The sequence below is a fragment of the Mus musculus genome, chromosome 4 (assembly GCF_000001635.26).
Source record: "Mus musculus strain C57BL/6J chromosome 4, GRCm38.p6 C57BL/6J".
In the NCBI taxonomy this organism is placed as follows: Eukaryota; Metazoa; Chordata; class Mammalia; order Rodentia; family Muridae; genus Mus; species Mus musculus.
Genome location: NC_000070.6, coordinates 139621828 through 139649691, shown reverse-complemented (window position 1 = coordinate 139649691; position 27864 = coordinate 139621828). Strand labels below are relative to the sequence as shown.

The window sequence follows — 27864 nt, the reverse complement described above, 5'->3', positions numbered from 1 at the left end:
TAAGTATTTTGCCCACATATTTACTGCACCATCATAAAAACTTCCACAGTGGCTGACCAGGTCTCTGGGAACCATGGCCAGGCAAAGGTGACACATAAGATCAGCCACCACAGCACATACTGGTAGGAGAACAAACGAACGGGTGACATTTCTGATCATTTGTCTGAAATCCACAGGAATTAGCTCATTGATCCTCCGTGCATATGACGGAATCGTCACCATTTTAGACATGGAAGGTTGGAGAAATTACATGATTTTTTTGACCATTTGGGGGGGTGGGGGTGGGACAGAAAGCCATTTCTAAACCTAGCCATTGGGCTCCGGAGTTACTCCTCCCTCCCACGACACCACACAGAACCACGTGACAAGACTCTGGCAGTTCATTAGATTAGGAATGAGAAGCCAGTCTGCCCCTCCCCTCCCTCCATGGCCACTTTGAGTAGATATCTGGCATTTTTTTTCTCGGGTGGCAGTAGCCCCACCCCCTCACAGTGTACAACTGCACAACTGGGACATTTGTAGCCGAGTCCTGCTCCCTGGGAAGCAACATGGACCCTGAAAGGAAGCAGAAGGCAGAGCTGGCCCTGGTACTGGTACCCCACCCTTCAGCGTAGCCCTTGGTGACAGCTATACCAGTTCCATGTGGACCCCAGGCAAATGTCCTTAAAAAGTCATGTGTGCTTTCAAGCCACTAGAAACATTTGATTATCCAGGACCCAAGCAGGAGCTCTCCCTGGCTACCACTGGGCTGGCTGCATCCATCCCACAAGAGTATGGAATGGAGGCCCGCCTCGAGGTTTCCCAGACTCAGCCTGTATGGGATGACCACCACTGGTCACTCCCAGCAGGTGTCCAGGAGGGATGAAGGCTCAGGGATGCACAAGCACCCTGGAGGAAGGCACATGGGACTAAAGGCATATGGCTAGATACAAGTCCCTGCAGAAGGAGCTAGCACAGACCAAGGGACAAAGCCAGCTGATGCCCCTGCAGTCATCTGGCTGAGGTCCTATCTCACTGGACATGTGTAGGGGACAAGGCCAAGGTCAGGAGTCTCTGAGTGGTGAGGTGAGACACCAGAGCTGTCTCCTTCCCTGACAGGGTCCTGAGAATATCCCTTTAGGTTCTGAGGCCCTCTGAGTCACCAGGCCCAGGATGAGGAGAGAAAAGCAGACAGGCGGGGAACCTGCCAGGTACCAGGGCGTTCCGCAGCGAATGAGAATTCTGGGTGGACTGGGCTGATCCTCCCCAATATGACCCGAAGCCTGGGCACCTGACTCCGAGGACAGGCACCCAGTGGCCAGGACAGGGTCCAGCTCAGCTGTAGAGAGTCCAGAAGAAGCTGGTGGGGAGCAGGGGGTCAGTGCAGAGATGTCAGTCATCTGGATGGACATCTGCTTGACAACAGAGGTGCTGGCCTGGGCTCACTGCATGTAGGAGTATCGCCAGTCCCCCAGGGGCTTATGAGTCTCCTTGATGACCTGGGGTGATGTCCAGCGTAAGATGTAGTGGGGACCTCCTGGCTTGTCATTGGTTCCTGTGGGAAAGAGAACACACGATGGTTCTTGGCAGCGGGAGAGAGGTGGCGGGTAGGGGAGCTAGCATGGTGAATAGGGAAGCACAGGGTTGGCAGCTAGAAGGGTAAATGGTGGCTCTGTCCACAACATACCCTGCTAGGAGGCTTGGAGACATAGCAACTAAATATATTCACAGGCTCAGGGCTTGCTGAGCATAGCAGGGTCAAGTGTGCATGACCAGAGGCCAAGTGTGCACGGCCGGAGGGCAGATAAGAGGCTGAGGTTCACAGTAGCCACGTAATAAAACACCAACCAACCAAAACCAACATTGCCCAGCCAAGCTGTTCTTGAGACATGAAGGAGAGACAGACAGTCCAAGAATTAAAACACAATATTTGAGTGTATCACTCGACCACAGGAAGTAGGTAAGAGAGGAAGAAAGAATTATAATAATTCTACTCTATATATTACTATAGCTAAGAACCAAGCCTTAGCTATCAATAATCAGCATAAATGTAAGTGGATTAAATTCTGCAATTAAGGGGCTGGCGAGATGGCTCAGCTGCTAAGAGCACTGACTGCTCTTCCGAAGGTCCTGAGTTCAAATCTCAGCAACCACATGGTGGCTTACAACCATCTGTAATAAGATCTGGTGCCCTCTTCTGATGCATCTGAAGTCAGCTATAGTGTACTTATGTATAATAATAAATAAAGCTTTGGGCCTGAGCAAGCAGGGACTGAGCAAGCAGGGTTGACGGAGTGAGCGGAGATGACTGGAGTGAGAGGGAATAACCTGAGCAAAAAGAGGTCCTAAAAATTCAATTCCCAACAACGACATGAATGCTCACAGTCAGTGTACTCACATACATAAAATAAATAAATAAAACTTTTAAAAATTCTGCCATTAAAAGTCATAATGAGTGAATGGATCTAATAAAACCAAGACCCAGGCTGGAGCGGGAGCTCTGGGGTTACGAGCTCTTCCTGGTCTTCCACAGGACCAGAGTTTGGTTCCCGACAACCAAATAAGGTGGCTCACAACCACAGATCCAGCTCAGGGGATCTGTCGCCACCTTCTGGATTCTTCGGGTAACTACACACACGTAGCCTGTTACTCATATGCAGAACATACTTTTTTTCATTACCTAAAAAAATGTGTTAATCCCAGCACTTGGGAGGCAGAGGCAAGTGGATCTCTGTGAGTTCAAGGCCAGGCTGATCTACAAAGCGAGTTCTAGGCCAGCCAGGGCTAAAGAGTGAGACCCTATCTCAAAACAAAACAAAACAAAACAAAGCAGTAAGACCCTGGGCTGTTGAGACGAGTTAACAGGTAAAAGCGCTCACCGGCATGCCTGATGAGCTAAGTTTGGTCCCCTCGACCCACATGGTGGAAGGAGAGCCCTAACTCTCACAATGTGTTCTGTGACTCCATACGTGCACTGTAGCACATACATGCACACACACACTCATTAACTAAATCAAAGGTTTTTTTGAGACAGGGTCTCACTATGCAGCCTTGGCTGGCCTGGAACTCTACATAGACCAGGATGGCCTCGAACTCACAGAAACCTACCTGCTTCTGCCCTCCAAGAGCTGGCATTAAAGGTGTGTGCCCTCATACCCGATCCCCCCCAAAATACTCATTTTTAAGTAAATAAGTAAGCAAGACCTAATTATACATCATTTAATAGACACTCACTTCACCCCCTGAAGACACAGGAGTTGCTCACAACAGATAAAGTAAACTCTAAACGAAAACTGGATGAGGAGGCGAGAGGGTGGGAGAGGTTAGAAATGAGGAAGCAGTTAAACCAGAAATAGAAAATAACAGCTGTAAATATGTAGGCAGCCAGTATCAGAGCATCAAAACCTAGAGAGCAAATATTAGTACACACAAAAGGAGAGGGAGCCCCCAGTACAAATACAGGAACTGCACGCATGCACACACGCGTGTCTTGCACAGGGAGGGCAAGTTACTAAAGGATCATGAGAAATGCTTTGGAAATTGCTCTTTAAGAAAAGACAACAGAGTTGGGCTGTGGTGGTGCACGCCTTTAATCCCAGCACTTGGGAGGCAGAGGCAGGCAGATTTCTGAGTTCGAGGCCAGCCTTGTCTACAAAGTGAGTTCCAGGACAGCCAGGGCTATACAGAGAAACCCTGTCTCGAAAAAGCCTAAATAAATAAACAAATAAATACGACAACAATCCCTCCTGAATATTTAGCCAGGAAAGAAAACAAAATCCGCACACTGACGAGTTATCTGTGTATCAACATTCACTTCCACTCTATCTGCAAAACTGCCAAGAAAAGAGAACAGCCAAACAGTCCACTGACCAGCGTGTGCTTGAAAAAACTAGTACATACGCACTGTGGAATAGTATTCAGTCGTGAAAAGGGAACTGGGAGCTGATATGCTGTATGAAATCAGCCAGGCTCAGAAACACCAAAATGGTGCGCTCTCTCGGGACCCAAAAGTACTGATCTCAGAAGCTGGCAATGAGAGCGGTCGCTAGAGGCTAGGAATTGCAGACAGGAACAAGTCCTGGGGTGCTGCATTCTGCACCACAGGGTGAGTAGGGGTGGCAATTATACAACATATTTCAAAGACCTAGAACTAACGGCTTTGAATGCTTTTTAGTCTCTCTCTCTCTCTCTCTCACACACACACACACACACACACATCTAAAGAGACAGATTAGCTGACTTAAACGCTATATGCCGCATAGATGGATAGAAACATTACATTTGCCATTAACTTGTTCTGGTCCTGGCTACCACTAGCGGGTTGTAGCTGCTGGCTATTCACTGCCTCTCCCGAGCCCAAGATTCACCTATGAGCTACAGAGCATTGGACTCCGGTGATTTTGAGTCTGGAGGTGGACCGGTGAGCATTGACGCTAACGTCCACAGCCCTCCCCCATGCGTGCCTCAGTTTCCCCCCTGGTACAACAGGAGAACAGCCTCTTAGCTTCTGAAGCTCCTGAAAAGACCGTGTTTGGACATCCATACACTCCACAGTGAGCTGCTCTGTTCCGACTTATACCCCCAAGGTAACGACCAAGACTCGCCTCCCACTCACCTGAGGCCCGGGCGCCCCCGAAGGGCTGCTGGCCCACCACAGACCCAGTAGACTTATCGTTGATGTAGAAGTTGCCAGCAGCGTTCCTCAGCATCCTCGTAGCCTCCTGGACAATCGCTCTAGGAGACAGGACAGTGATCATGGGGGGCCGCCAGCCCCAAGTGTGGCCTCTAATCCCTCTTTCAGCCCACAATGGCTCCCGCTAGGCAAGCAGCCACGTTAGGAACAGGATGCTAGAGTGGGCCCTGAGGCTCAGCTTTTCCCGAGAAGGGGGTTAGCTCACTGGCCTTCTGGAGTCACAGGGAGGCCTGGGTGGACCACAGGGGGTCAAGCCACAACTAGCGGGGTAATGGGGGGCTGGGGGGTAACGGAGGTCTCCAGTCTAACTCATCCATTTCACTAGAGCACAGCAAACACCCAGAGTCTATGCTTCCTCCTGGGCTCGCACGTCCATCAGCGGCAGACAGAGTGGCTACGGGGCCGAGGAGGGAGAAGAATATAAAAATTCAAAGTTAGGGTGGCAGGACCCACCCACATCAGATCTGTTTCCACTGCAGCAAGACTCTGCAGCACGGGGCAGGATGGTCACCTAGCTCAGTGGGGCCCCCAACAGGTCAATCATGAGGTCCCCACGCCTGTCCCTGGAGATTCAGACAGGGATGGTCACCAGGGGCTTGTGACAGCTATGTATCTAACAAGCCAGACTGCAGCAGTCTGCCTTTAGGTGTAAGCTGAAAGGACTGAGGGAACGCTGTGAGGGAAAGCAGATGAGGGATTAGCAGAAACTGCATCCAGGAGGTGAGGTTGGCGCTGAACTGGCAAGAACGGGTACACAACATTGCTCCCAGGGCTGAGGCCACTCACTTATCCTGGGCGAACACTGCCCCCGTGAGGCCATAGCTGGTAGTGCTGTCAACCAGCTGCAGCGTCTCTCTGTATTTATCATCTGGGTACACATATACTGTCAACACAGGACCGAAGATCTCCTGGGAGAGAAGAGAGGGGTTAGTGCCTACGATGTCTCCATCTGGTCACCCTCTCCACCATCCCAGACCTCAGCCCACACAACAGCCCAGACAGCAGGGCCAAAGAGGGGCCGATTCCTCCAGGTCCCCTCTGGTCTCTGTGTCTGGCTTCCTGACCATTAGGCAGAAGACCCAGAACCTTCTGGCTTCCCTGTCATATCCTCAGGTAAAGCAGCCAGGCCCTGGGGAGCGCAGGAGGCTTAGCACAGCACGTGCTAAGGCATCCTCCCTCCTGGGGGCTCCTCTCCCACTAAGGGTGTGCTCTCTCTGGCCCTGCACCCCAATCCCATCTCAGGCATCAGCCATGGCCACACCACAGGGAGCCAGCAAGCCCACAGGGACTGCAGCAGCTGTGGCAATGGCGTGCTAGGCCACAGCCAGCACTGACAGCGACAGGGACAGGGACGAGTCTTGGACAGGTCTGAACTCCTGAGCTCCCTCCGGCTGTGAGCCATTTCTGTCAGCCATGAAACCAGGCGGCATCGGAAAACAGCATGACGCCATGCCCGAGGACAGCCCGAAGCAGTCACCTCCTTCATGATGGGTTCCTGTGGGTCCTTGCTCTCAATGATACATGGTTCCACGTAGTAACCCACTGACTCGTTACACTGGCCCCCTGCCAGGATGCTGAGGCTGGGCGAGGAACGTGCATGCTCCAACCACTTCTTAATGCGAGCAAAGGCCTAGGGTGGGTGAGTGGGAGCATCAGAGAGAGCCACTCCCTGCCTGCCCCGCCCCACCCCGCCCCACCCCGCCCAGTATTCACCCCAAAATACCTCTGCCTAAAGGTGAGGGGGAACAGGGTTGGAGACACTGAAAGCCTGGCTAAGCCATGGTAGGGACACAGAGAAGAGTCCACATTGAGTATGTGTGTGTATGTATTATAACATGTGTCCCTGTCTGAATGCATGTGCGGTATGTGGTTGTGTCGATGTAGTGTGTGTGTGGTGTTTACCTAAGTGCATGTGTGATATGTGTATGCTGCATATGTCTACGGCGTGTGTGTATGAGTGAGTATGCTGTGGTTTTGGAAGCTGGGTATATGTATATGTATGTGTTATGTAGCGGGTGGCAAGAACACGTGGGGTCAAACCACAGTTGTCCTTACATACCAACAGATTCCGAGACAGACACACAGAAAGGTGCATACATAGCGACATGTTTACATTGAAGCACGCTCTTAGCAGGGATGCCTGCCGGGCATGTGGCTACAGAGATGTGTTTTCAAGGCTATATCTACATCATGGTCTCAGAGCTGTGCTCTCAAGTACACATGTGGGGCCTGCCTGTATGTGTGCGTACACGAGTGTGTGTACACATGCACACTTTAGGGGCTTGCTGAGTCTGGTCTGAGTATGGGCAGACAATTTCCCGCCGTGGATGATCCAGCCTTCTTCCAAGCCAGGGAGGCACATGTATAGTTACCAGCAACACTGACCAGCCTGTCCCACTCTGTCCCACATCTGTGCCCAGTGCCCCTCCCCCAGAAAGCACTGCATCTCACCCCCTACCTTGGCATCAATCACTGCGGAGAAGAAGGTCCCAAAGTCCTCTGCAGGCTGAGGAAGAGACAGACAGACAGACAGAGACAGAAAGTGAGACACTGTAGGGCAAAGAGGAAGGGACCCTTTTTCCTACATGCACCCCACCCCACAAGCGCAGAGCCCCCAAGGAAGGACCCAGCCTCAGAGAGCCAGAGAGAGCCGCAGGGAGGCACTCAAATTGCTGGAGAGAGCGAGCTGAGCAAGCGACCTCCAATCCCATCAGCCACCTGCTGTGAGAGCCAAGGCCCCACTCACATCCCCCACTTTGATCCTGCTGTGTTCCTCCAGCAGTCGCCCTTTGATCTGCGGCCACAGCGACTTCGGCACGTAGAGGCGCGAGCAGGCTGAGCACTTCTGGCCGCCGTACTCGAATGCCGAGCGCAGCGTCCCGCTCACCACGCTGTCCACGTCGGCCGAGCTGTGCACAAAATGGAAATTCTTCCCGCCACACTCTGCAGGGCACAGAGTGTGGCCATCACTGGGTGCGGCCCGGACCACCGCCCACACCCATCCGCAGCGCCACACTCAGCAGAAGAGAGGGAGAGGGAGCCACAAGCCAGACCTGCTCCACTCCATAGTTGGGGAAGCAAGGCTGGGGGAGGGAACAGGAAAACACAGGGCTTCGGCAGGCACCAACTCCCCATCACAGAGAAAACCAAAAGAGCACCACAAGCCAAGCTCCCAAGGGCCCGCCCACCCATTCCTAAAGGCGGGCCAGGCTTTCCTGAAACCTACGGGGGGGGGGGGCGCGGGGGAGCGGACCCATCTACTCCTTTACATGACCTTCAGACAGGTCATGGCACCCTCCAGCCTCAGTTTACCGGCTCAGAAACAAGTTACATCAGACAGCCAAAAGCACACACCACCTGCCAGGTGCTGGAGGTGCTGTTCCTAACTATCAGTCTGCCCAAGTCTTGAGGACCACTTCCATTGTCCTGCCCCCATCTCAAAGATGAATACACTGAGAAGCCTTGATGCAGCCACTGGCTCCAGGGTGGGCCATGGCCCACATGAAGGAGAGGTTGCCCCCTCCCCTGCAGAGTTCATAAGTCCATAACTGAGAAGCTCAGTTGCTATGGGCAACCCAGGCACACATCAGAGGCCAGCTAACTCAGGAAGGGCCTCCCATGGGTCCCACCTCACACTAGGGGTTAGAAGGCTGAGCCATCATCAGTCCCGGCTTCTACTGTCAAGTGCACCCCAGGCAGAAGTTCTCTGAGGTCTCAGCAAAGTGTGTTCTACAACTCCTGGCCCCACGGGGACTGTGCAAAATGGGGTTCCGTGGCCCAGGGAGTCCGGGAAACACTGCATAGCCAGTTATACTCTCTGAGGATATAAATGGAGTACTAAAAGCTCTGAGAAACCCTGGAGGAGGAGAGTCCATTGGCTTTGCCTCACAACGTGCATCAAGTGTTTGTGATCAGAGAATGGTTTCTCAGGGAGAGAGTTACCACTGCTGATGAGAGACCACGCTGCTGTCCTCTCAGCTAGCTTCCTCCTTTCCTGTCCCCCCTCCACACCCACAAATGGGCTCCTTCCTCCCCTGCTCAGACCCGTGCTTTCCACACAGCAGCCCTGAGTCATGTGTGCCACCAACACAGGTCCAAAAAGGAACACAGCTTTCAGTCCCCGCCACAGGCATGATTAGGTGTTTCATGCTCACACATAGCTCCGGGGGCGGGGGGGGGGGGGAGGAGTGTCACTGTGCAGGCTGATAGAGAAGTCCCCATTGTTGGCTCAAAGGATCCCAAGAAGATCCAAGTGACCCTTCTCTTTCTCCTGGTTGCTCATAATGGCTCAGGAAGGGGGGGTCCCTGGAAGCGTGTGAGGGGCGGGGCTCACCTCCAGCCAAGCGTGGGAAGGTACGGAACCGGTCCAGGTTCTGGGCCACCTGCCTCCACAGGTGTTTGAAGGTGCTAGAACCAAGAGACACAGTGTCAAGAAGCCACGAGAGGAAGAGGCTAAAAAGACCTGGGGGAAATGCCTAAGGCGGGTGTGCAGGGGTCACGGTAGTACCAGGAGGAACTAAGTGGATACTGGCAGCTGTGATGGGGGTGGGGTGGCACCCAGAAGGCCCAGATGTGAAAACAGATAGTGCTGGTCCCGGGCTCTGACACAGGGCTGTGTGAAGTGTCGCCAAGCCTCCAATTCTGCACCTCACCTGAAGAATGAGCTCGGCCCACAGGCGTTCCAGAATAAGCCCGAACTTAGGCTCACGCTGGGCACACTGCAGTCGCTCAAAAGCAACACACACCTCGGTGGCTATGGGGAGCATCCTGGCCCAGGGCCTGGCCTGACAGACCAAACCAACAGCTCAGGCCACCCGGACCTGCCGCCCCTGAGACACAAGCCTCCTCCCCGGGCTTCACTGTGACCAACCTCAACACCACAAAACAATAAAAATGCTAATCACCCGGCACAGCAGCTAACGGTAATTTATGACTTTGCTACCTTCGGCCTAGCAGCTTGCTAGAGCGTAGCAAACAGGGGGCCAGGCCCTCTCTCTGCCTGCTAACAGGCAGAGACCCGAGCACTGGCAGGACAGGCCTCTGGGGAAAAGGCCCTGTCAGCACTCCTCAAGCTACCAACCACCCACACTGGCGAACCAGGCACGGAGGGTGCAGAGACGCCATTGCAGGTGCCACACAGTAAGGGCTGCAGATGCTAAATGGGACACGGGGCTGTCCCAGTCAGCTCCACCCACTCGACCAGAAAGCTCCTCAGTCAGTGACCTACACATGACTCAACTGCCCCCAAGCCTGTATACCCTGACAGTATCAATCCCTCTTCCTACCGAGGCCAGACTGTCCCGGACTCAGACCCTGGCTGCAGACCCCCACTGGCTCACCACCCTGCTTGGTGTACTATGCCCTAGGCTCTGAGATCTCTACATGATCCATAGCTATTATCCCAATCCCTGAAGCTCCCAACTTCCAGACCTTTTGAAGCCGAATCCTAGGAGAGAGTACAGACAGGAGAGGAGGGCAAACAGTGGGCAGACCTGGGATACACAGACCCAGGTATGGAGAGGGTCTGAGGAAGCTACAAAGTGTTGTCCACCTCTAGCTAATGAGACGTGCAGGCCCAGGGGGACCGGAACATACACCACATAAGGTTTAAAAGATAAAACACTCCCAATTAGACATGTCCGGGCTATGGCTCTTAGGAATCCAAGAAAACAAAGCTAGCCCCTCTTAGATCCAATGGGCAACCCCAGCCTGAAACAGTACAGTGCTTAGACCAATTCCCTAGAACCTTCCGCGTCTCCCACCACCTTCCGCGTGCAGCCCACACACACCTCTGCAGATTCGGAAGACTCCTAGGAGCTGCTGGGCCAAATCTGAAAGATGGGACCCAGGGAGGCGGAGTGGACAGGTGGCGAGCAGGGACCTTGACCTCATAGCTAACTTATCTCCAGCCTTGACACAGAACTCTGTGCTTCGGGGGGGGGGGGGTGGGGGGTGTTGGGGGTTGGGGGTTGGAAGACACTTGCTGAGTCTGCGTGCTGATGCCTGGTCTGCCCCTCTGACTCCACCCTCCAGGCCCAGGGGACACGCCCTGCAAAGTATCACAGGCTTAGCCAGCAGGCCCCCTTAGTATCCTCCTCCTTCCTATAACCCTGTTCCCACCTCCTCACCTCTGCCTAGCCAACCTTCCACGGGGGTGCCTCCTCCACAATGCAGGCCCAGCATCTCCTGTTTCCAGCTCACCCGTTCATGCCCTCTGTGGTGGGAGGCTGTCCTCAGCCACGGGCTGTGTTTCCAGCCCACACAATGGTTCACCTTTTCCATCCTTTCAAAGATTCACCAAGATAGGGACCCCTCCACTCTCATTCGGCACAGTGGCTCGCCCATGCTCACACAGAGGGAGTGGGCAAGGCCAGCGTGTGACCGCTGGGTTCACAGCCGCAAACATCAGCTCATATCCCTACACCCCATGTCCCGTCCCACCCCCTCAGGGACTTACGGGACACTGCCTGTAAAATTGATGCCACAAAGGTGCTCTGAGCTGGTGACTGTGTCCCCGAAGGTTGGCCCGTCGGCTGGCACAAACTGGATTATGTTGGGGGGCAAGCCGGCCTCCCGGAGGATGCGGTAGACGGCGTAGCTAGCCAGCATGGCAGTGTCACTGGGCTTCCACAGAACCACGTTGCCCTGTCATAAAGGTGTCAAACATGATTCACAAGGTGGCGAAAGACCAACCATGCCAGCATGTATCCCGCTGCACAGCACGGTCACCCCTATGGGAACCTGATTCAGACCCTATCCAAGCTCACTGTGCTGTCAAGCTCACAGCACTGTTTGTGCTGTTTTCCAGAGGCCCCTGCCATGGAGACCCCAGTCTTCACCTCTCACTCTGGCCTGGGCCCCCTTTCCCTGCAAGCCTGGGCCGAGTCTTGCCTTCATTCCAGGTTACGACTGTTCCCAGTGTTCTGGGACATCCCAGGGTGTGGCTGGACAAGTACGCACACACTACATGCACGTGCGCTGAGTCAGAGCACGTGCAGCCTCATAGGCACCAGGAGGGCCCGATCCACAATGCACGAGGCTGTCCCTGTGCATGCACAGAGAGCACAAACGCCATGCCTAAGGTCCAGGCTGCTGGACCAACACCAGCTCTCTTCCTGGCAGGCTTTTGGATCCCCCACATCAGCCTGGGAGCTCCCTCAGGTACAGGTGCCTTCTCTCAACAATGACAGAAGACCTGTGGCTTTCAGTTCAGAGCTCCAGACTCCAAATTCCTATCTATCCCTCCACAAGTTCCTAATGGGCATCTCAGGTATCACCTGGCAAAGAGGCACAGGGGCAGCCACCCCTCTCATAGCTTTTCAAGTTAACTGACATCGTTAGCACACAGTGTCAATGGCTGCCACACATATGAGTCCTCTAGGTCACCAGCAACAGCAGCAGCAGCTGTCAGATCCATGGCTCAGTCTTGGCTGGATCTGCCTGGCATCTAGCATATCTCAATCTTTGTGAGTTGATGGTGTGAGCCCTGATACACACACACACACACACACACACACACACACACACACGCACACACATGCTATTGCTCCTGCTGAATGGAGGAGGAAACTGTGCCTCTCAGCTTGGGTTCTGCCCTGGTCTCCCACAAATGGACAAGGCTGTAAGATAAACCAAGAGCTGGAACCCAAAAACGTATCCACAGCCCCAGCTGCTACTCTCTGTACTTCTCCCATAACTATGGGCAGACTGGGTTTGAGATCCGGGGTGTGACTAACTGGCCCCTGGCCCCGGTCCTCACCATTAAGGCCGGAGCGCCTGCCAGGTTGCCTCCAATCGCGGTGAAGTTGAAGGGAGAGATGGCCGCCACGAAGCCCTGAGGGAGAGGGAGCTTGTGAGATGAAGCTCAATGCTCCTAGGAGGCCCTGTGGCTCACTGCCTGCCCTGCAGTACCTCCAGTCCCCGGTACACCGTGTGGTTGGTGCTGGGTGGCACACTGATGGGCTGTTCCCCCTCCAGTTCCACGGCGAACTTTGCGTTGAACCTGAAGAAGTCGATGAGTTCGGCTGCAGCATCGATCTCTGCTTGGATCACGGTCTTGCCCTGTTAGGATGGCGGCCCAGCTTCAATGACACCAGACAGGCCAGAGCCAGCTCAGAGAAGGGAACAAAACCTCCAATGGGCTGACCATGCCTTGCCCCAGGACTGAGGAGGGAAAGGACCTGATTCTCAGACCTCTGACCATCTTGCAGAGGTACGCGGTTCATAATTCTTTGGCATATTGTTAGAGTGTGTAGCGTAGGAGACTAAGACCTTCAGGGTGCTTCCTAAAATCCCTTGAATCTAAGACCTTCAGGGTGCTTCCTAAAATCCCTTGAATCTCAAGCCAAACAAAAAGGCTGTGACAACCACACATGACGATGTCTCATCACAATCGCAACTCTGAAGGGAAGGCGAGGAGCTGTCATCCCACCTCCACGCAGCAGAGGGCGCTCTTGTCACAGAGCTGGGTGAGTAGGTGGGCAGCCTGGGGTTTTGGTGGCTGTTAATTCTTAAGGAATTCAGGTGAGCATTTCCTGGAGCAGACTAAACCTCTCTCCATGACTCCGTCCTCAGTGCAGTGTGCTGCTCACTCTACAAAACCATTTCTCAAAATCCCATTTTTCATTTGACAACTTAAAGATGAATATCAAGCAAGACACCTCTCACATGGGCAGTAAATATACAATTAACAGCCCACTGCGGCCTGAGCTTTAACTATAACTGACACCACACACACAGCTCCAGACTGGGGCAGAATGGCCCTTCTGAGCCTGGAATTCCAGGAAGCCCCTTAGAGGACAAAATAGAGCCAGGCCAGATGGTCAGAGTCCCCTCTAGGCAGGGGACACTGGGCAGAGCCAGAGGGAGTCTGAGCTTCCCCACAGACTCCTGCTAAGCCCAAACTCACTCCATCAAAGGCAAAACAGCCTCGCAGGAAACTTAAGAGTACTGAAAAACAAGACAGAAGAAGGGTAGAGGGGCCCAATGGGGTGAGGACCCGGCAGAGACCCTGGCAGTCCCTGGGTCAGGAGCAACTCTGTGGTTGTTTAAGAGCGCCCACTGAGGGCTGCAGGGGGGCCTGGCTGAGCTGAAGGCAGAGAGGCTGGCACAAGTTCCGACCTGCAGTGTGTGAGCCCCATGTGTCCCAGGCTGGCTGTGCAGGCTGCCTGACACCTCTGTGGATGGCAGTGCCATGCAGTGATGTCAGAAGGCTGGCCACTAGGAGGGCCTGAAATGACAAAGGTGTGGCCTGGAGTAGGATGGCAGGACTGAAGGGGAGGTGATAGGCCATGGTGGGACACATGGGCTCACCATTGTCGGCCGCATCTGGTAACCTATGTTACAGCCTTGTTTCTGGGGAGCATCTCCAAGTCCCCGACAGCTCCTGGCACACAGAAGCTGTTCAGCTAATGTCTGGTGTCAGGAATGGAGTCTGACAGCCTGACAGAGCCTGACGGGGCCTGTCCATCCTCACCTGTCCCACCATGGTCTTGGCAAGGACTTCCGCCCTTCGGGGCCCACTCAGCATATCTGCCGCCTTCAGGAAGACCTGGGCCCGGTCTGCCATGGGCTTCAGGTCCCACTCTTTCCTGGCAGCCAAGGCAGCATCGATGGCTCTGTTGAGCAAGGCCTGGAGAGAGAGATAAAGGGCTGTCTTCTGCCTTACACAGCGGGGCACACAGGGGGGACCAGAAGGACACTAGCTACCAGCAGAAGGCCCCCCAAGTCCTGTCCACACTGCTACAGACAGCCCATCCTGCTGTTATTGTGAGGTCTGAGGCTCCTGCCTCACTCACTCCCATGGTCTAAGGAGGTGCCACACCCTCGGGATCTCTGACACTCCAGCCTTGGGGTCAGAACCACGGCTTGGCACACATACTAGCTACAGGTGACCCAGACCCCACCAGCCCTCATTACCATGTAGCACCAGCCACTCCCATGGGCTGGCTGGCTCTCTCTATCTATCTATCTATCTGTCTCTATCTCTATCTCTATCTCTATCTCTATCTCTATCCCTCTATCTCTATCTCTCGGCCTGGCTTTCCATCTACGTATCTAACTGCTCAGACTGTCTTACAGAATCTACGCCATCCCTGAAAGACCCCCTCCCCAGGTCAGCTCCAAGTGGTGGGCACTTTAGTGGGAATATTTGGTGCTATTACTGCCCTGATCAACACAGCTAGGTTTTGGCTCCAGTTAACCTGTACATGTCTGGTTCTGTTGCAGACTCAGCCCAAAGATTCCAGGGCCAGGGAAAAGGCGGTGCGGTCCACTCCCACCATGGTCATCGGGGACTCAGGAACTCACCTTATCAGCATAGCAGAACTTGGCCACCTTGTGTGCATGGTTAAAGGGCTGAAAGAAGAGGGGAGTAGGTGTCACCGTTTATAAGTAAAGTCAACACCACAGAGTTCTGCTCCATTTGTGAGTTATCAGCTTCTGTGGTCACTCGGACTTGTCTGAATCCCACCCAGCTCAACTGCCAGGCCATGGCAACTCCCCCCAGAAGCTGTGCACCCAGCCTCATTTAAAAGCTCTTCCAACAGGCCAGGGAGGCAGCTCAGTGGGTAAAGGCGCTTGCCGCTCAAGCTTTGCGATGCGACTCCAATATCCCAGAACGCAGAGGTGGACGGAGAGAACTGACCCCACAAAGTTGTCCTCTGACCTCCACTCTGTCCTCTCCTCTCCAGGGGAGAGCCCTTCCCTCCCCCCGCCTCTGACTGTGAGACCTGCGAGCTCCCTGGTCTGCTGAAGGCCACGCTGGTTTCTAGAGGGATTGAACTCCAGTTAGGAACTGATCTATGGGAAGACGCCACCGGCGACACCCACACCCTTCCCAAGCTCCTTGCTTTGGACATGCCTCAGGAATGGACCGTGAGTGGCACCCTCTGATTCTAGAAGTTTTAGGCATCCACAGAATTCAAAATCTGGGAGAGGAACAATGACCCTTACAGGCAGTCCCGTGAGCTTCCAGGGGGAGGTCTGAGTGCAAGGTGAGGCTGAGCCCTGCCTGTCCTTGTCCGACCTACCGACAACTGGTACTGTATATCGGAGGTCCACACCTCCTCGTCCCCGACAACGCAGGGGATGGCTTCCATCTGGCCCTTCAGGTCCTTCAGAGCCTGGGGAACAGAATGGGACAGAAACGTGGATGGGAATCTCCTGCCTCTCTTTGTCCCATGCCCCTCAGGACACCCCTCTCCCTGTTACCTTCTGCAGTGCATCCCGCTCGGGGCTTCCCTGAGAGAATGCTAAGATGGGCTCATTGGTCACCTTCAGAGAGGAGGTGTGCTTCCATCGTAGCCTGGGAACGGAACAAGCATGGGGGGAAAGCAGACTGGTTAGCAGCCACTAAGTCAGTTCCTGTGTCTCCATGGTGGCCCCGGGCTGGCTCAAAGCAAGACCGGGGCTTGGGGAGACAACTGGCTTTGGGTCTAAGACTTAGAAATCATAACCCTACCCCTGTGTGTCTTGGGGTGCATGACTCGCCCGCTCTAAGTCTGTTTCTACAGCTACTGAATGAGAAGACGCCACCAACCCCCTGAAGTCATTTTGTATATGTTAGAGACCCATTGTCTCTCTCTCTTTTTTTTTCCCCTGAAATTCACTTCACAGAGTCAGGCTTTCTCTACACTGAACAGGTAGCCTGTGAGGGCTGAGTCTCTCAGTGTGAGCCAGAGAGATGCCCTCAGCAGAGACCTGGCATTCAAGTGGGCAAGGGCATCAAATATGGACCACAAACTTGGGAGGACTGGCCTGGGTCCTGGGTGTAGCAACAGGCAGGGCTGGTTCAGAGAACCAACGTCCCATTCCTGTTACCTAATTGGTGAATGATCACCATCTCCTTCCTTGTCTAGGAGCACGAAGAGGGGAAGATAGAAGGAATGTCACCAGCAGCTGGGGTCCCACCATTCCAGAGCTAAAGGCTCAGCTCTTCCACTTCCCAGATGTGGGATGTCCCCACAGGTCCCAGATTCTTTGTAAATGAGGACAGCTCAGAGGACATCTTAATGTTGGCAACACTAACAGAGCACAGACCCCAGGGCAGGCCTCATCAACTGTCCAGATACAAGTTCCCTATGGAATAAGTCAGTTGATCATTTTATCATGACAATGACTAGCTCAAGGCTGAAATGAAAAGAAACCTGGATTTGAGTCTAGACCAGCAGTTCTCAATGTGTGGGTCATGACCGCTTTGAGGGTCACATATCAGATAGGCTGCATATCAGATATTTTACAATTTATAACAGTAGCAAAATTACAGTTATAAAGTAGCAATGAAATTATGTCTGGGGAGCCACCACACCATGAGGAACCATATTAAAGGGTCACATCATTAGGAAGGTTGAGATTAGCTGATGTAGACAAAGCCAGGTACCATGTGTGAGATGCTGGGGTATGTTACCACATGCCTGGGGTTCGGGCTGGGTGATCTGAGGGGACAGTTCAGAAAACCAGGAGTGCTCTCTCTGGGCCGGGTTTTGTGATGCTACAGTTGGGCAGAGAAGCAACCCCTCTCCGAGTGCTGCTTTGTGGGAACATAGTGGCCTGGACTACACTCAGACAAGATGAAGCGATCGATCTCTCAGAGAAAAGCTCTAGGCTGGTCCTCCTCCAGCGGAGCCACGCCCATCAGGAGTGAGCGGCCAGGCTGAGGGAGCACGGCCACAGCCACGTGTTTCTCCTTTTCCACGAGAAGGAGTGCAAGGGCCATGAAGGTTGAGTCAGGGAGGTCTGGAGGGGGCACATGCCAGAAGGAGGCCAGAACAGAGAGGTGGGGGAAAGGCCAAGATGGCTGAGGGGGAGGAAGAGGGACATTTGCTGACCAGATCTTCAAGAAGAGAGAAACTAAGAATCTACCTGGAGGTGGTGAGGGAAGGTGTCCACGCTCCCTCCACGGCCACACCCAGAGGCCACGTCACATTCCTTGGCCTCACCCTTGTCTGGCCAATGACCCAGACCTACCTCCCTTAAGCTCCAGAACAGAATAGTGAAACCCATTAGGTTACTATGGAGACCGGGCAGCTCTTAGCTGGCAAAGCTAGAGAAATCTGCCATGTCCCCCCTTCCTCCTGAAGTCCTGGCAACAGGGAGAGAGGTGTTTGGAGTTTCTAGGGGCTGACAGTGGGAAGGTAAAAATCTCGCATGTGGACCCATGTCCAACAGGCCTCCAGGCCTCCCCCAACCACCCACTGCATTGGACAATGTCATTCCTGGAAGCAGATGAATCAAAGCCAACCGTCCCAGCCAGTCAAGATCCCTCTCCAACAGCAGGGCTCATCTACTCCTCTGGGAGGCCTGCCTGGAGCCTGCTTCCTCAGCCCAAGAACACTACAGGGTACCCTCAAAAGTCACCTCCAACTGTGCGTGAACAAGCCAGGCATTCCTTGCCCACTGGGTCCAGATAGATGTACCAAGGCTCAGGAGTTCCCAAAGACCCCACCCATCCCCAACCAGGATCATACTCAGGACAGATCCAGCTCTGGTGGGGAAAAAGTCAGCAGATACCCCGCCCACACAGGGTCTCTCTTCCCTGCCATTCTGCCATTCCCCCACCCCCCAAAGCAATGCCAGAAACAGAAGTCCCACAGGCCTCCCTCCACCCTCCCCAAGGCAGAGACCCACTGTGACCTCAGGCTCTTGGACCGTCTCCAGGTCCTGAGGAGGCAAGTTCAAAAATCACGTTGAGCCTGAGTTAAGTGGTTCCAAAACTAACAAGCTTTTCTCCCAGTGCGCTGTGTTTTTTTTCTTTTTGGCTAGTGATCTGTCCTGACTTAACAGGCACCCCTCCAGTGGCTTAGACGAAGATGGAGGCAGATCAGTTGGCAAGACTTAAGGCTTCCAGGACAGTGGTTTTCAACCTTCTGAAAGCTACAATTCTTTAATATAGTTCCTCAAGGTGTGGTGACCCCCGACCATAAAGTCATTGTCGTTGCTATTTTTTTTAAGGAATGTTTTTTGTTTTTTAAAGATTTATTTATTTATTATATGTAAGTAGACTGTAGCTGTCTTCAGACACTCCAGAAGAGGGAGTCAGATCTTGTTACGGATGGTTGTGAGCCACCATGTGGTTGCTGGGATTTGAACTCAGGACCTTCGGAAGAGCAGTCGGGTGCTCTTACCCACTAAGCCATCTCACCCGTTCCTACTTTTGTAACTATAATTTTGCTACTGTTGTGAATCTAATGTATTTTTGGAGATAGAGGTCTGTCAAAGGGGTAGCTACCGGAAGTATGAGAGCTCTAAGAGGATTCCTGAAGGCCTTTCTAGGCAGGACGGTTTTCCTCATTCATTCATTCATTCACTCATTCATTCATTCATTCATTCATTCATTCATTCATCCATCCATCTATGCAGTCAGCTAGGTTTGCCCAAAGCAACAACACAGGTTTACTCCGCCCACCAGGTGGTTTACTCTCCACAGGTTTCTGAGCTCAACCCGGATCTCAATCCTCCCGCTGTGGAGAGAGAGGAAGCACAGGGCAAGGTCTACACCCACCCAACTCATGCTTCCTGGCAACCTGGGCTAACCCGCTAAGGACGGGGCCAGGGCCTGAGCCAGAAAGCTCTTCTTCCTTGCAAGCTTCAGAGACCACGTCCCCTTCCCCCACCTAGTGGCAGGAGATGTCACGGTTTCCAGGAAGAACCTGAGCCAGCAAACTCAGCACTCTTGAGAGGAGGAGACCAGGTGAAAGAGGGCTTGGCTCCACCCTGTCCAAGGTTCAATAGTGCCATCCTCATTCATCAGAGTCCGACGTAACAGTCAAGTCTCCGCCGCTATCTCCAGGCTGCTTATGCCATAACCAAAGCTACGCCATCACCCTGCCTCTCCAGTGCCAGGGACCTGTTCTGAGGAGGACGCAGCTAAGCAACTTAGTCATCGTGAATGCGACAGAGAACGCCCACACAGAAACCTCCTGGACACAAGCCGATCCAAGGGGACCTCTTTCAACCAGGGGCTGCTGCAAAAGGGGTGGGCATGACACTGCCACACTACGATACATCTGTTACGATTGCACGGGTCCACCCAATGGGTGAGTGAGCCCGTGATTTTCTATATGGCAGAGTGGACTATGTTTTCTTTCTAATGTGTCACGGCGTAGACGGGAAGATCAAAAATCAACTAAGAGTCAGTCAGGTCTCTGCTTCTACTGCATGGATCCTGAGAACCAAGCTTGGGTCGTCAGGCTTGGCGGCGAGCGCCTTCGCCTGCTGAGCCAGCTTGCAGGCCCCAGCCCCAGACTTGAACATGAAAACCGGATTGAGGGAGACTCACCTTAAAACCACTTCTTCTACAATGAAGACTCAGATCCTCGGGAGCCCTTAGGCTCATTCCCCATCACACATTCCTTGCAGAAGCACAGCCGGCCCGTCCTTTCCTCAGACCTCCCATCACACTTGGATGTCCCTCACCGGTGGGTCCCCCACCCCACCCTCAGGTCTGAGGGGGCTTTCCATCATCTCAAAGCCAAGCAGGGGGATTTGGGCCAGAGCCTGAGCATCCGATCCGGAAGCAGCCTGTGTCCCTTCCAAGCAACCCCACACATAAGCGCCGGCAGAGAGCAAGCCTGGGAGTGTGAGGGTGTGAGAGCCGACAGCAGACCTTCAGGACTGAGCTTGTGGTCTGGACCTCCTGCTAGCTAAGTACCAGGTCAAGAAGTAAGTAGAGGTTATCTTGTTCCCTTCAGCTGCCTGTTTCCCAGTTGTAATCTGCAGCCTGATAAAGCAAATCCCCCTTATCACTCAATTAGGTGTAATTAAGGTAGCAGTGGAGGCTCCCGGGGAGAGGAAAGTACAGGCTCAGGGTGGGGCAGTCGACAGGAGCACTTCACCTTGATGCCCTGGAAGACACTGTAGCTCATCCCCTGAGCTCTGAGCACTGAGCAGAGTGAGGTGTGGACACTGTCCTTGTGTCCTTTCTAACGCCATGATAAAAGAGTCTGACAAGAAGCAACTTGGGGACAAAAAGGTTTCTGTTAGTTCACCACCCGGGTCTGTCACTGTAGGGAGACTTCAGAGGCAGGCGCTTGAGACAGCTGGTCACAGCCACAGTCAAGAGCAGAGAGAAGAGAACACATACGTGTTCAAGAGCTTATGCTCAGCTCGGAAGCTCCTGCCTAGGGAATGACGCCACCCACAGTGGGTTGGGTCTTTTCAGAATTAACTCAATTAAGACATTCCCCTACAGGCCAACTCAAAGTAGAAAGTCTCTCACTTGGATTCTCTTCCCAGGTGTTTCTAGGTTGTGTCAAGCTGACAGTTAAAGCTGACCATCGGGTACAGGGACCCTCGTAATGTACTAGGTTGCACTGTGACCCCATTTTATGGATAAGTCAACTGATACTCAGAGATAGCATTACTCCTTTACAGCTCCTGGTCACAGCTCATCTGTAATGGCACAAACTTATAAAGTCAGGAGATATAGTCTGTGGTCAAAGGATATCTCAGAGATCTTGGGCCAGCCTGGATGACGGGGCAGGTCAATCCCCTGACCACACAGTGCAAAGGAACCACTCACTTCCCATGTGGAGGAGGGGAATGCCTCAGATGGACAGTCACTAGCACTGCAGCCCAGCCTTCACTGTGCACTATGTAGACCCGGCTAACCTCAAACTCAGAGATCTGCCTGCTCCTGCCTCCAAAGCACTAGAATTAAAGGTATATGCCACCACACCCATCCTGGAGTACTCTCTTGCTGTCCAGCTGTCCTCAGTATTTCTGTCAGGGCTGGCCACACAAGGCAGCCGACTGTGGGAGAGAGATGGGTCACCAGATTACAACAAGCCTCAGTTTTCTGGGTGCTGAGCATGTGTCAAACAATCCATGAACTCATGCAAACCCCAAGATAAGCAAGGCCTTGTGATGAAGGCTTGTAATCCCAGTTACTCCGAGGCTGGGGCAGAGAGGTTGCAAGTTCAAGGCCAGCCTGGGCAACTTAGCAAGACTCTATCTCAAAATAAATGTTAAAAGGGGGGTGGGGGGGGCTGGACAATCAGCCCCATGGTAAGTACCTGTTTTACACACACAGGCTCTCAACACTGCAAAAAAACCCAAACTATCCCGATGTCAAGACAACCATGTGAGAGTCGGCTACTGATACCTCCCACATGACAACTCGAGGTTGCACTGTAAAGCCAAGCCAACTGCACAGAACCACAGCACAGCTTAGAGGTGGAGCCAGGATCCAAGCTGCACTCCGTTCTGGGTCATTTTGACAGCAACAGTTCAACACCTACTGTGTGCCAGGTGCAGTGTGTTTCCGGGTGCCACTGCCAGCTGAGGAGTGTGGGCTTGAACAGCGGTCAGAAGCGAAGGACGTCAGGCTCCACCTGGTCCTTCACGGTAGTCACAGAGTGCACCGCAGGTGCCACACCCTCACATGTGACCCTTGTCATTGCCTGGGACGGGGCTGCTAGGATCATCCCTGATATACAGATGACGACACTGAGGCAGAGTGCAGAGTGAGGTTAAGGACACTCCACCTGAGGACTCTGAGATGTACCTAGAACAATGGAAAGGCCAGAGCTCAACAATACCGCCTGTGCCCATGCATGACAAAAAAACAAACACCGCTCCCAGCACTTGGGAGGCAGAGGCAGGCGGATTTCTGAGTTGGAAGTCAGCCTGGCCTACAAAGTGAGGTCCAGGACAGCCAGGGCTATACAGAGAAACCCTGTCTCAAAAAACCAAACCAAAACAAAACAAAACAACCCACGTGACTGAAGAAAGACTACCCTCAACAACGGCAGGGCTGGGGGGTAAGGGGGGGGGGCGCCGGGGATGTGCTGGAAGCAGCCCCGAGATACACAGGAAGACTCACCAACAGCCCTGGAGTAAAGGCAAGGAAAGGGGCAGAAGCCACTGTTGCCAGACCCTCCTCCAAACCAAAAGGTAACTTTTAAAAAAGACTTGTTTATTTACTGTGTGTGAGTACACTGTCACTGTCTTCAGACACACCAGAAGAGGGCATGGGATCCCATTACAGATGGTTATAAGCCACCATGTGGTTGCTGGGATTTGAACTCAGGACCTCTGGAAGAGCAGTCAGTGCTCTTAACCACGGAGCCATCTCTCCAGCCCCCTACCAAAAGGTAATTCGATGATAAAATGTCTCCTAACAAGGAAGGGCTAGCTGGCAAGCTCCCTTAGTTACTCAGTCTGCCCAGAGATTAGCAGGTGTCAGTCACAGCTCCATGTCCTGGGGACATTCAGTAAGGTAGGACAGCTTACAAAGAGGAAACTTCAGCTACGTAGCTTTTACCCACAACCCTTGGGACCATCGGTCTTTCTGGATTTCATTTCTTTTCAGATTTGCATCCACATAACCTTGGGCATGGCGCCCAAGAGAGAGAATGCAGGTGTATTTCATGTGTCGTTTACATGACGTCAGCTGTGGGTAGTTTTGATGCCAGACAAATGCTCAATCACTGGGCTGGCTCTGAGTGCATAATCAATTATTTGTTTGTTTGTTTGTTTAGGGTTTTTGTTTTTTTTTTTTTTTGAGATAGGCTCTGGCTATCCTGGAACTCATTCTGTAGATCAGGCTTGTCTTGAACTCACAGAGACCCTCCCACTTCTGCCTTCTGAGTGCTGGAATTAAGGCCTGTGCCAACTCTACCCAACAAAAACAAAATTAATTCTTTAAAAAAGTTTATTTTTAATTAAGTGTGTGTGTGTGTCTGTATATGGAGTGTGCACACATGAGTGCAATGCCTGTGGAGATCAGAAGAGCTTAGAACTTAGGTCTTCCACACGAGCTACAAGCAAGTGCTCTTAACCCCTGAGATCTCTCTGGCTAAATATCAACTTTTTAATTGAATATATCTGAGAGCCAGGGAGACAGCTCAGTGAAAAAGTGCTTGGCATACAAGTAGGAGGGCCCGAGTTTGAATCCCCAGAACCCATGTAAAGCTAGGTACAGCAGCACACATGTACAAACCCAGCAAGAAACGCACGGGCCAGCTGACCTGGCCTACCTTGTAACTAACAACAACAAAAATATATGAAACCGGGTCACAAACAAGGTGGAAGGGGATGACCAACACCCAAAGTTATCTATCTCTGACCTCCCTGTGTGCAGTGGCTCGTGCACGCACACACGCACGCACGCACGTACGCGTGCGAGCACACACACCACTCACAGACTCAGTTATGGAAATCAAGAGATTCACAAAACATCGCCCGAGTCTGTAGTTCAAATATAACTCACGCACACCAATTCTTATCAAGTCATCCCTCCCAGGGGAGCTGTGATTGGGCGGTCCCACGTTGCCCAGGCTGATAGAGCTAACATTGCTTGGGGAGAGTTCAGAATTCACAACTGGTGAAACTAAAATTGCCCCAAACGACACAGGAGAGCAGAGCAGTGGAGAAACCAGGGTCAGTTTTCGGGTCTGTGTTTGAGAAGAGAGTTATGCTTGCTGCATCAGCTCAAGGCAGAGATGAGCCTTCATTTGCTACGTTGTAGCAGGGAATAACTCGTTTTGTTACCTTTGATAAGTCATTCTCTTGAACTAAGTAATCCCCAAATTGCCATCAAAGCAGGAGTTAAGTGTGAGGCCACCAAATCCATTAAGAACAGAAGATGAAGCTGAGTTTGATGGTGCACGCCTTTAGTTCCAGCACTCAGGAGGCAGAGGCAGATAGGTCTGTGAGTTCAAGGCCAGCCTGGTCTATGAATGGAGTTCCAGGACAGCCAGGGCTACACAGAGAAACCCTGTCTCAAAACAAAACAAAACAAGGCCTGTGGAGATGGCTCATGTCTTTAATCCCAGAGGCAGGAAGATGAGGTTGGGACAGCCAGAGCTGCATAGAGAAATCCTTTCTCCATAACTAACTAAATAAATAAGTCTTAAAAAGAATGAGGGACTAAATAAATAACCCCAACTGTCCTAGGGGTTGTGCCTCTCAACCACTGAGGAGAAGACATCTATCCAGAGATATTATTCCCATCGTGATTGAAGAAGCCACCAGGACCACGGGCACAGGCTGGAAGCTCTCCTAAGCATTCTGCAGACCTGCCCCAAAGGTGAATGTATTTCGCTGATGTTGTGAAACCTCTCAGGGCGCCCTGCCAGGCCAGCCGCACCGTACAGAAACCAGGCAGCAGGAGGCCAGAGAACTGGTTGCAAAATCCTCTTCCCACCAGTTTAGGGGGCCGCACACTGAAGGGCGGGGATCTGGATCCAGACCAACTGTAACTACAGCTACATCTGCCTCCCCAGAACAAGCTCCTAGGCTCAGCGTGGGGCCCTCACACTAGCTAGCTAGCAAAATGATACTGCTATTCGAAACTACTTCATAACATGGACTGCTTTCCTTAAAAGAAGACAAGATGCATGGGTCCACGCCTCTCTGGCCAGTTAAGTTGAAAACTCCCCCGAGTTCCACTCCCTGATCATGCACTGCCCCCACCCAGTGCATGATCCCCTTGACTGCAGTGCACCTTGTAGCACACTGACACCCGGAGAGGTACAAAGTAAACCTGAGAATCTATAGAAGGCTCTGCCTATCTGAGCCTTCCATCCCGGGGCTGCAGTGGGTGGTCTCGGAGCAGGAAGAAACTGAAGAGGTGCAGGCTCCATTCACCACACGCCCCACCTCCCACCCCACCCCCCAATCCCATGTCCTTTGCCTAATAGCGTCACACAACATGAGGAAGGGTTGAAACTCACCCAGGTCATCCCATGGGAGCAGGGAAAGGGTCACTGATTAACTCAAAGAGGTCACAACTCAGTGGAGGTGGACACGGTGGGTCACAGGCCACAGAGCAGGCAAACAGTAACCAAAGTAGGGGTGTGGGGGTGCTGTGTAAACTGTACAAGGAAGGCAGGCAGAAATGGGGAATAATACCCAAGTTCAAACAGGCCGTGAGCCATACTGGGGCAGGATATTGGAACACATCACTAAGGCAGCCAGGATTCTGGCTGAAAGCAAGCAGCTCTCTGCCCTAGGGCTTACCTGTCTCTTCATTACGTTTGTTTGTTTGTTTGTTTGTTTGTTTGTTTTTGAGACAGGGTTTCTCGTGTATCCCTGACCCTCCTCGAACCTGCTCTTGCAGAACAAGCTGGCCTTGCACTCAGTGACCTGCCTGCCTCTGCCTCCCGGTGATTTATTAAGGAACTTGTCTGAATGGATTTAGGCAAACCTCAAAATGAGCCCCATGCCACGCAGAGCCGCATCACACGTTATAAAAGTCATTATGGCACCCACCGTAAAACAAAAGCCCAATATTGAACAAAAAGGGAGTGGGGTGGAGAGGTCCCTGGGAGTGTCGGAAGGCTCCAGAATGGGAACACAGGGCCGGCCAAGGTCTGGGAGAATCAGCAAATTTGAAATATACAGCGTTAGGAGAAAGAGGGGTGTAGGAAGGGGGCGTGGGCACAAATCCGGACGCCACACCCTCCCTGGGGTTCCTTGGATAGGAAAACTGGCCATCTAGGACATTGGTTTGCAACCTGTAGGTCGCCACCCCGAGCGATCCTTTCACAGGGGTCGCATATCAGCTATTCTGCATATTAGATATTTACATGACGATTTATAACAGTAGCAAAATACGGTTATGAAGTGGCATAATTTTTCGGTTGGGGAGTCACCACACCAAGAGGAAAGGGTCACAGCATTTGTTAAGAACCACTGCTCTAGAGAGACCTGGTAAGGCGCCACAGGTTCTCCATGGGAGAGTGGCTCTGCAGGTCGCGACCCGGCGCGCACTTAGGGGAGCCATAGGGACCCTGGAGATAATGGCTGCAACCTGGAGGACCCACAGAGTGGGATCTGTCCACGGCTCTCAGGACTCAGGCAGCAGAGGGGTTCACTCACCCAGCGCCCCTCCAGGCATGGGACAGCAGGGATCGGCGGAGCGACGGCAGCGGCAGCATCGCGGAGACTCTTAACAGTCTTGCGCAGCTGTGGGAAGCTCAGAGTCAGCCCCACCGGGCTGGACTAGACAAGCCCGGAGCGCACTACCTCTGCGGGAGGCGCAGCATCGCCCGGTCCACCTCCTTCGGGGCCCCTCCTCGGGTACCCTTCCCCCTCTGTCAATAAACATCAGCTGTATTTAACATCAAAATTGCTACTGTGGACTGCGGGTCAAGAGAATGCAGCAGAAAAGCCCTGAAATGATACTCTCTTCTCCTCGTCTCCTCTCCTTATGGTATGACCCAAGGAGAGAGGGCGTGAGCCTCACTGACCAATCAGAGTCTCGCATGAAAGCCTCCAGGCCAATCAGCAGGACAGGCAAGCTGCAGCCTTCTTAGGCAGGGCTGGAGAGTTGCAGGAGCCAATGACAGATCCTGCACAGAGCGCGTGCTCAGTAGTAGAAGTGGCCGGGGGGGGGGGGGGGGGGGGACCCGGTCGACGCGACAGGTGCTACTTGGGTCCCCAACACTTGGTGGCTGGAAGGCTGGACATCTGCAGGCTACAACTCTGCCCGGGCCCGCCGAGCCACACCAAGGCCAGCTCCCTGCCACCTCCCCGGGGGCTGCCACCGTGCATGGAGCCTGATCTGCCCTCCATCTCCCAGCCTGGCTCAGGGCCAAGCCTGGGCTTGCTTCCTTCCAGATTGGAATCAGAATGAGATAAAACCCTAGCGGGCCTGAACTTAACGTTCTTCGTTTTAATTTTCTTTATTTCTTCCTTTTCTTAAAAGCCTCTAGCCACAAAAACCAGTTGTTCCTGCCTCTGTCCCTCTGTCCCTCTGCCCCGTGGTTAAAATTTTCAGTTTTCTTCATGAGACGTTGTTTGATGAATACTCGAACGTATTAAAACAGCTTCCGAAACCTGCTCTTAGAATGATGCCTTAGGGAACCACTGTATTCCTAAGATACTGGTATGGGTTTTCTTACTTTATTCTCTTTGGGTTTTGTTTTTGTTTAATTTTTTTAATTTTTTTTTTTTGGCTTGGTTTTACTTTTTCAGACAGGGTTTCTCTGTGTAGCCTTGGCTATCCTGGAACTGGCTCTATAGACCAGGCCCTGAATTTACAGAGATCCACCCGCAGGTCTGCCTCCAGAGTGCTGGGATTAAAGGCCTGCACCACCACAGTCCTGCTTCAACGTGTTTCTCTGTCTTTGACAATGTAACCAGGGCATTTACTTTGGGGTCCCTCTGGTTCTAATTTGATACCACACTGGGCAGATTCGCCTCAAAACACCATGACCAAAAAGCAAGTGGGGAGTTAAAGGTTTACG

The 27864-nt window shown here is 52.8% G+C and overlaps 1 protein-coding gene and 1 non-coding gene across 3 annotated transcripts; both read right to left on the bottom strand.

Annotated features, from left to right (window-relative positions):
* Window positions 1-26821, bottom strand: Aldh4a1 (aldehyde dehydrogenase 4 family, member A1). Of its 2 annotated transcripts, NM_175438.4 has the most exons (15): window positions 26495-26798; window positions 15884-15977; window positions 15703-15795; window positions 14981-15028; window positions 14148-14303; window positions 12584-12733; window positions 12432-12506; window positions 11130-11317; window positions 9006-9079; window positions 7419-7615; window positions 7131-7178; window positions 6150-6302; window positions 5459-5580; window positions 4595-4713; window positions 1-1534 (listed from the first exon to the last, which is right to left on the bottom strand). In NM_175438.4, exons 1-15 carry the CDS (start codon window positions 26551-26553, stop codon window positions 1422-1424), a joined length of 1689 nt encoding a protein of 562 aa, NP_780647.3. In that variant the 5' UTR covers window positions 26554-26798; the 3' UTR covers window positions 1-1421. The 2 variants fall into 2 exon arrangements, with proteins under 2 accessions (NP_780647.3, XP_006538756.1); XM_006538693.4 differs by lacking the exons at window positions 1-1534; window positions 4595-4713 and adding an exon at window positions 4736-5066 and having other exon boundaries at window positions 26495-26821.
* On the bottom strand, window positions 5581-5650 carry Mir7020 (microRNA 7020). Its single transcript, NR_105987.1, has one exon. It is a non-coding gene; the product is annotated as a microRNA 7020 (primary transcript).
* Window positions 26822-27864: the final 1043 nt, after the last annotated feature.

Excerpts from the sequence above, each read along its gene's own strand:
- Aldh4a1 (NM_175438.4), bottom strand. The coding sequence starts at position 26,553 with ATGCTGCCGCTGCCGTCGCTCCGCCGATCCCTGCTGTCCCATGCCTGG. Across the intron at positions 15,796-15,883 it reads AGCGGGATGCACTGCAGAAG|GCTCTGAAGGACCTGAAGGG; the intron begins GTAACAGGGAGA and ends TCTGTTCCCCAG. Across the intron at positions 7,616-9,005 it reads CTTCCCACGCTTGGCTGGAG|AGTGTGGCGGGAAGAATTTC; the intron begins GTGAGCCCCGCC and ends TGTGCCCTGCAG.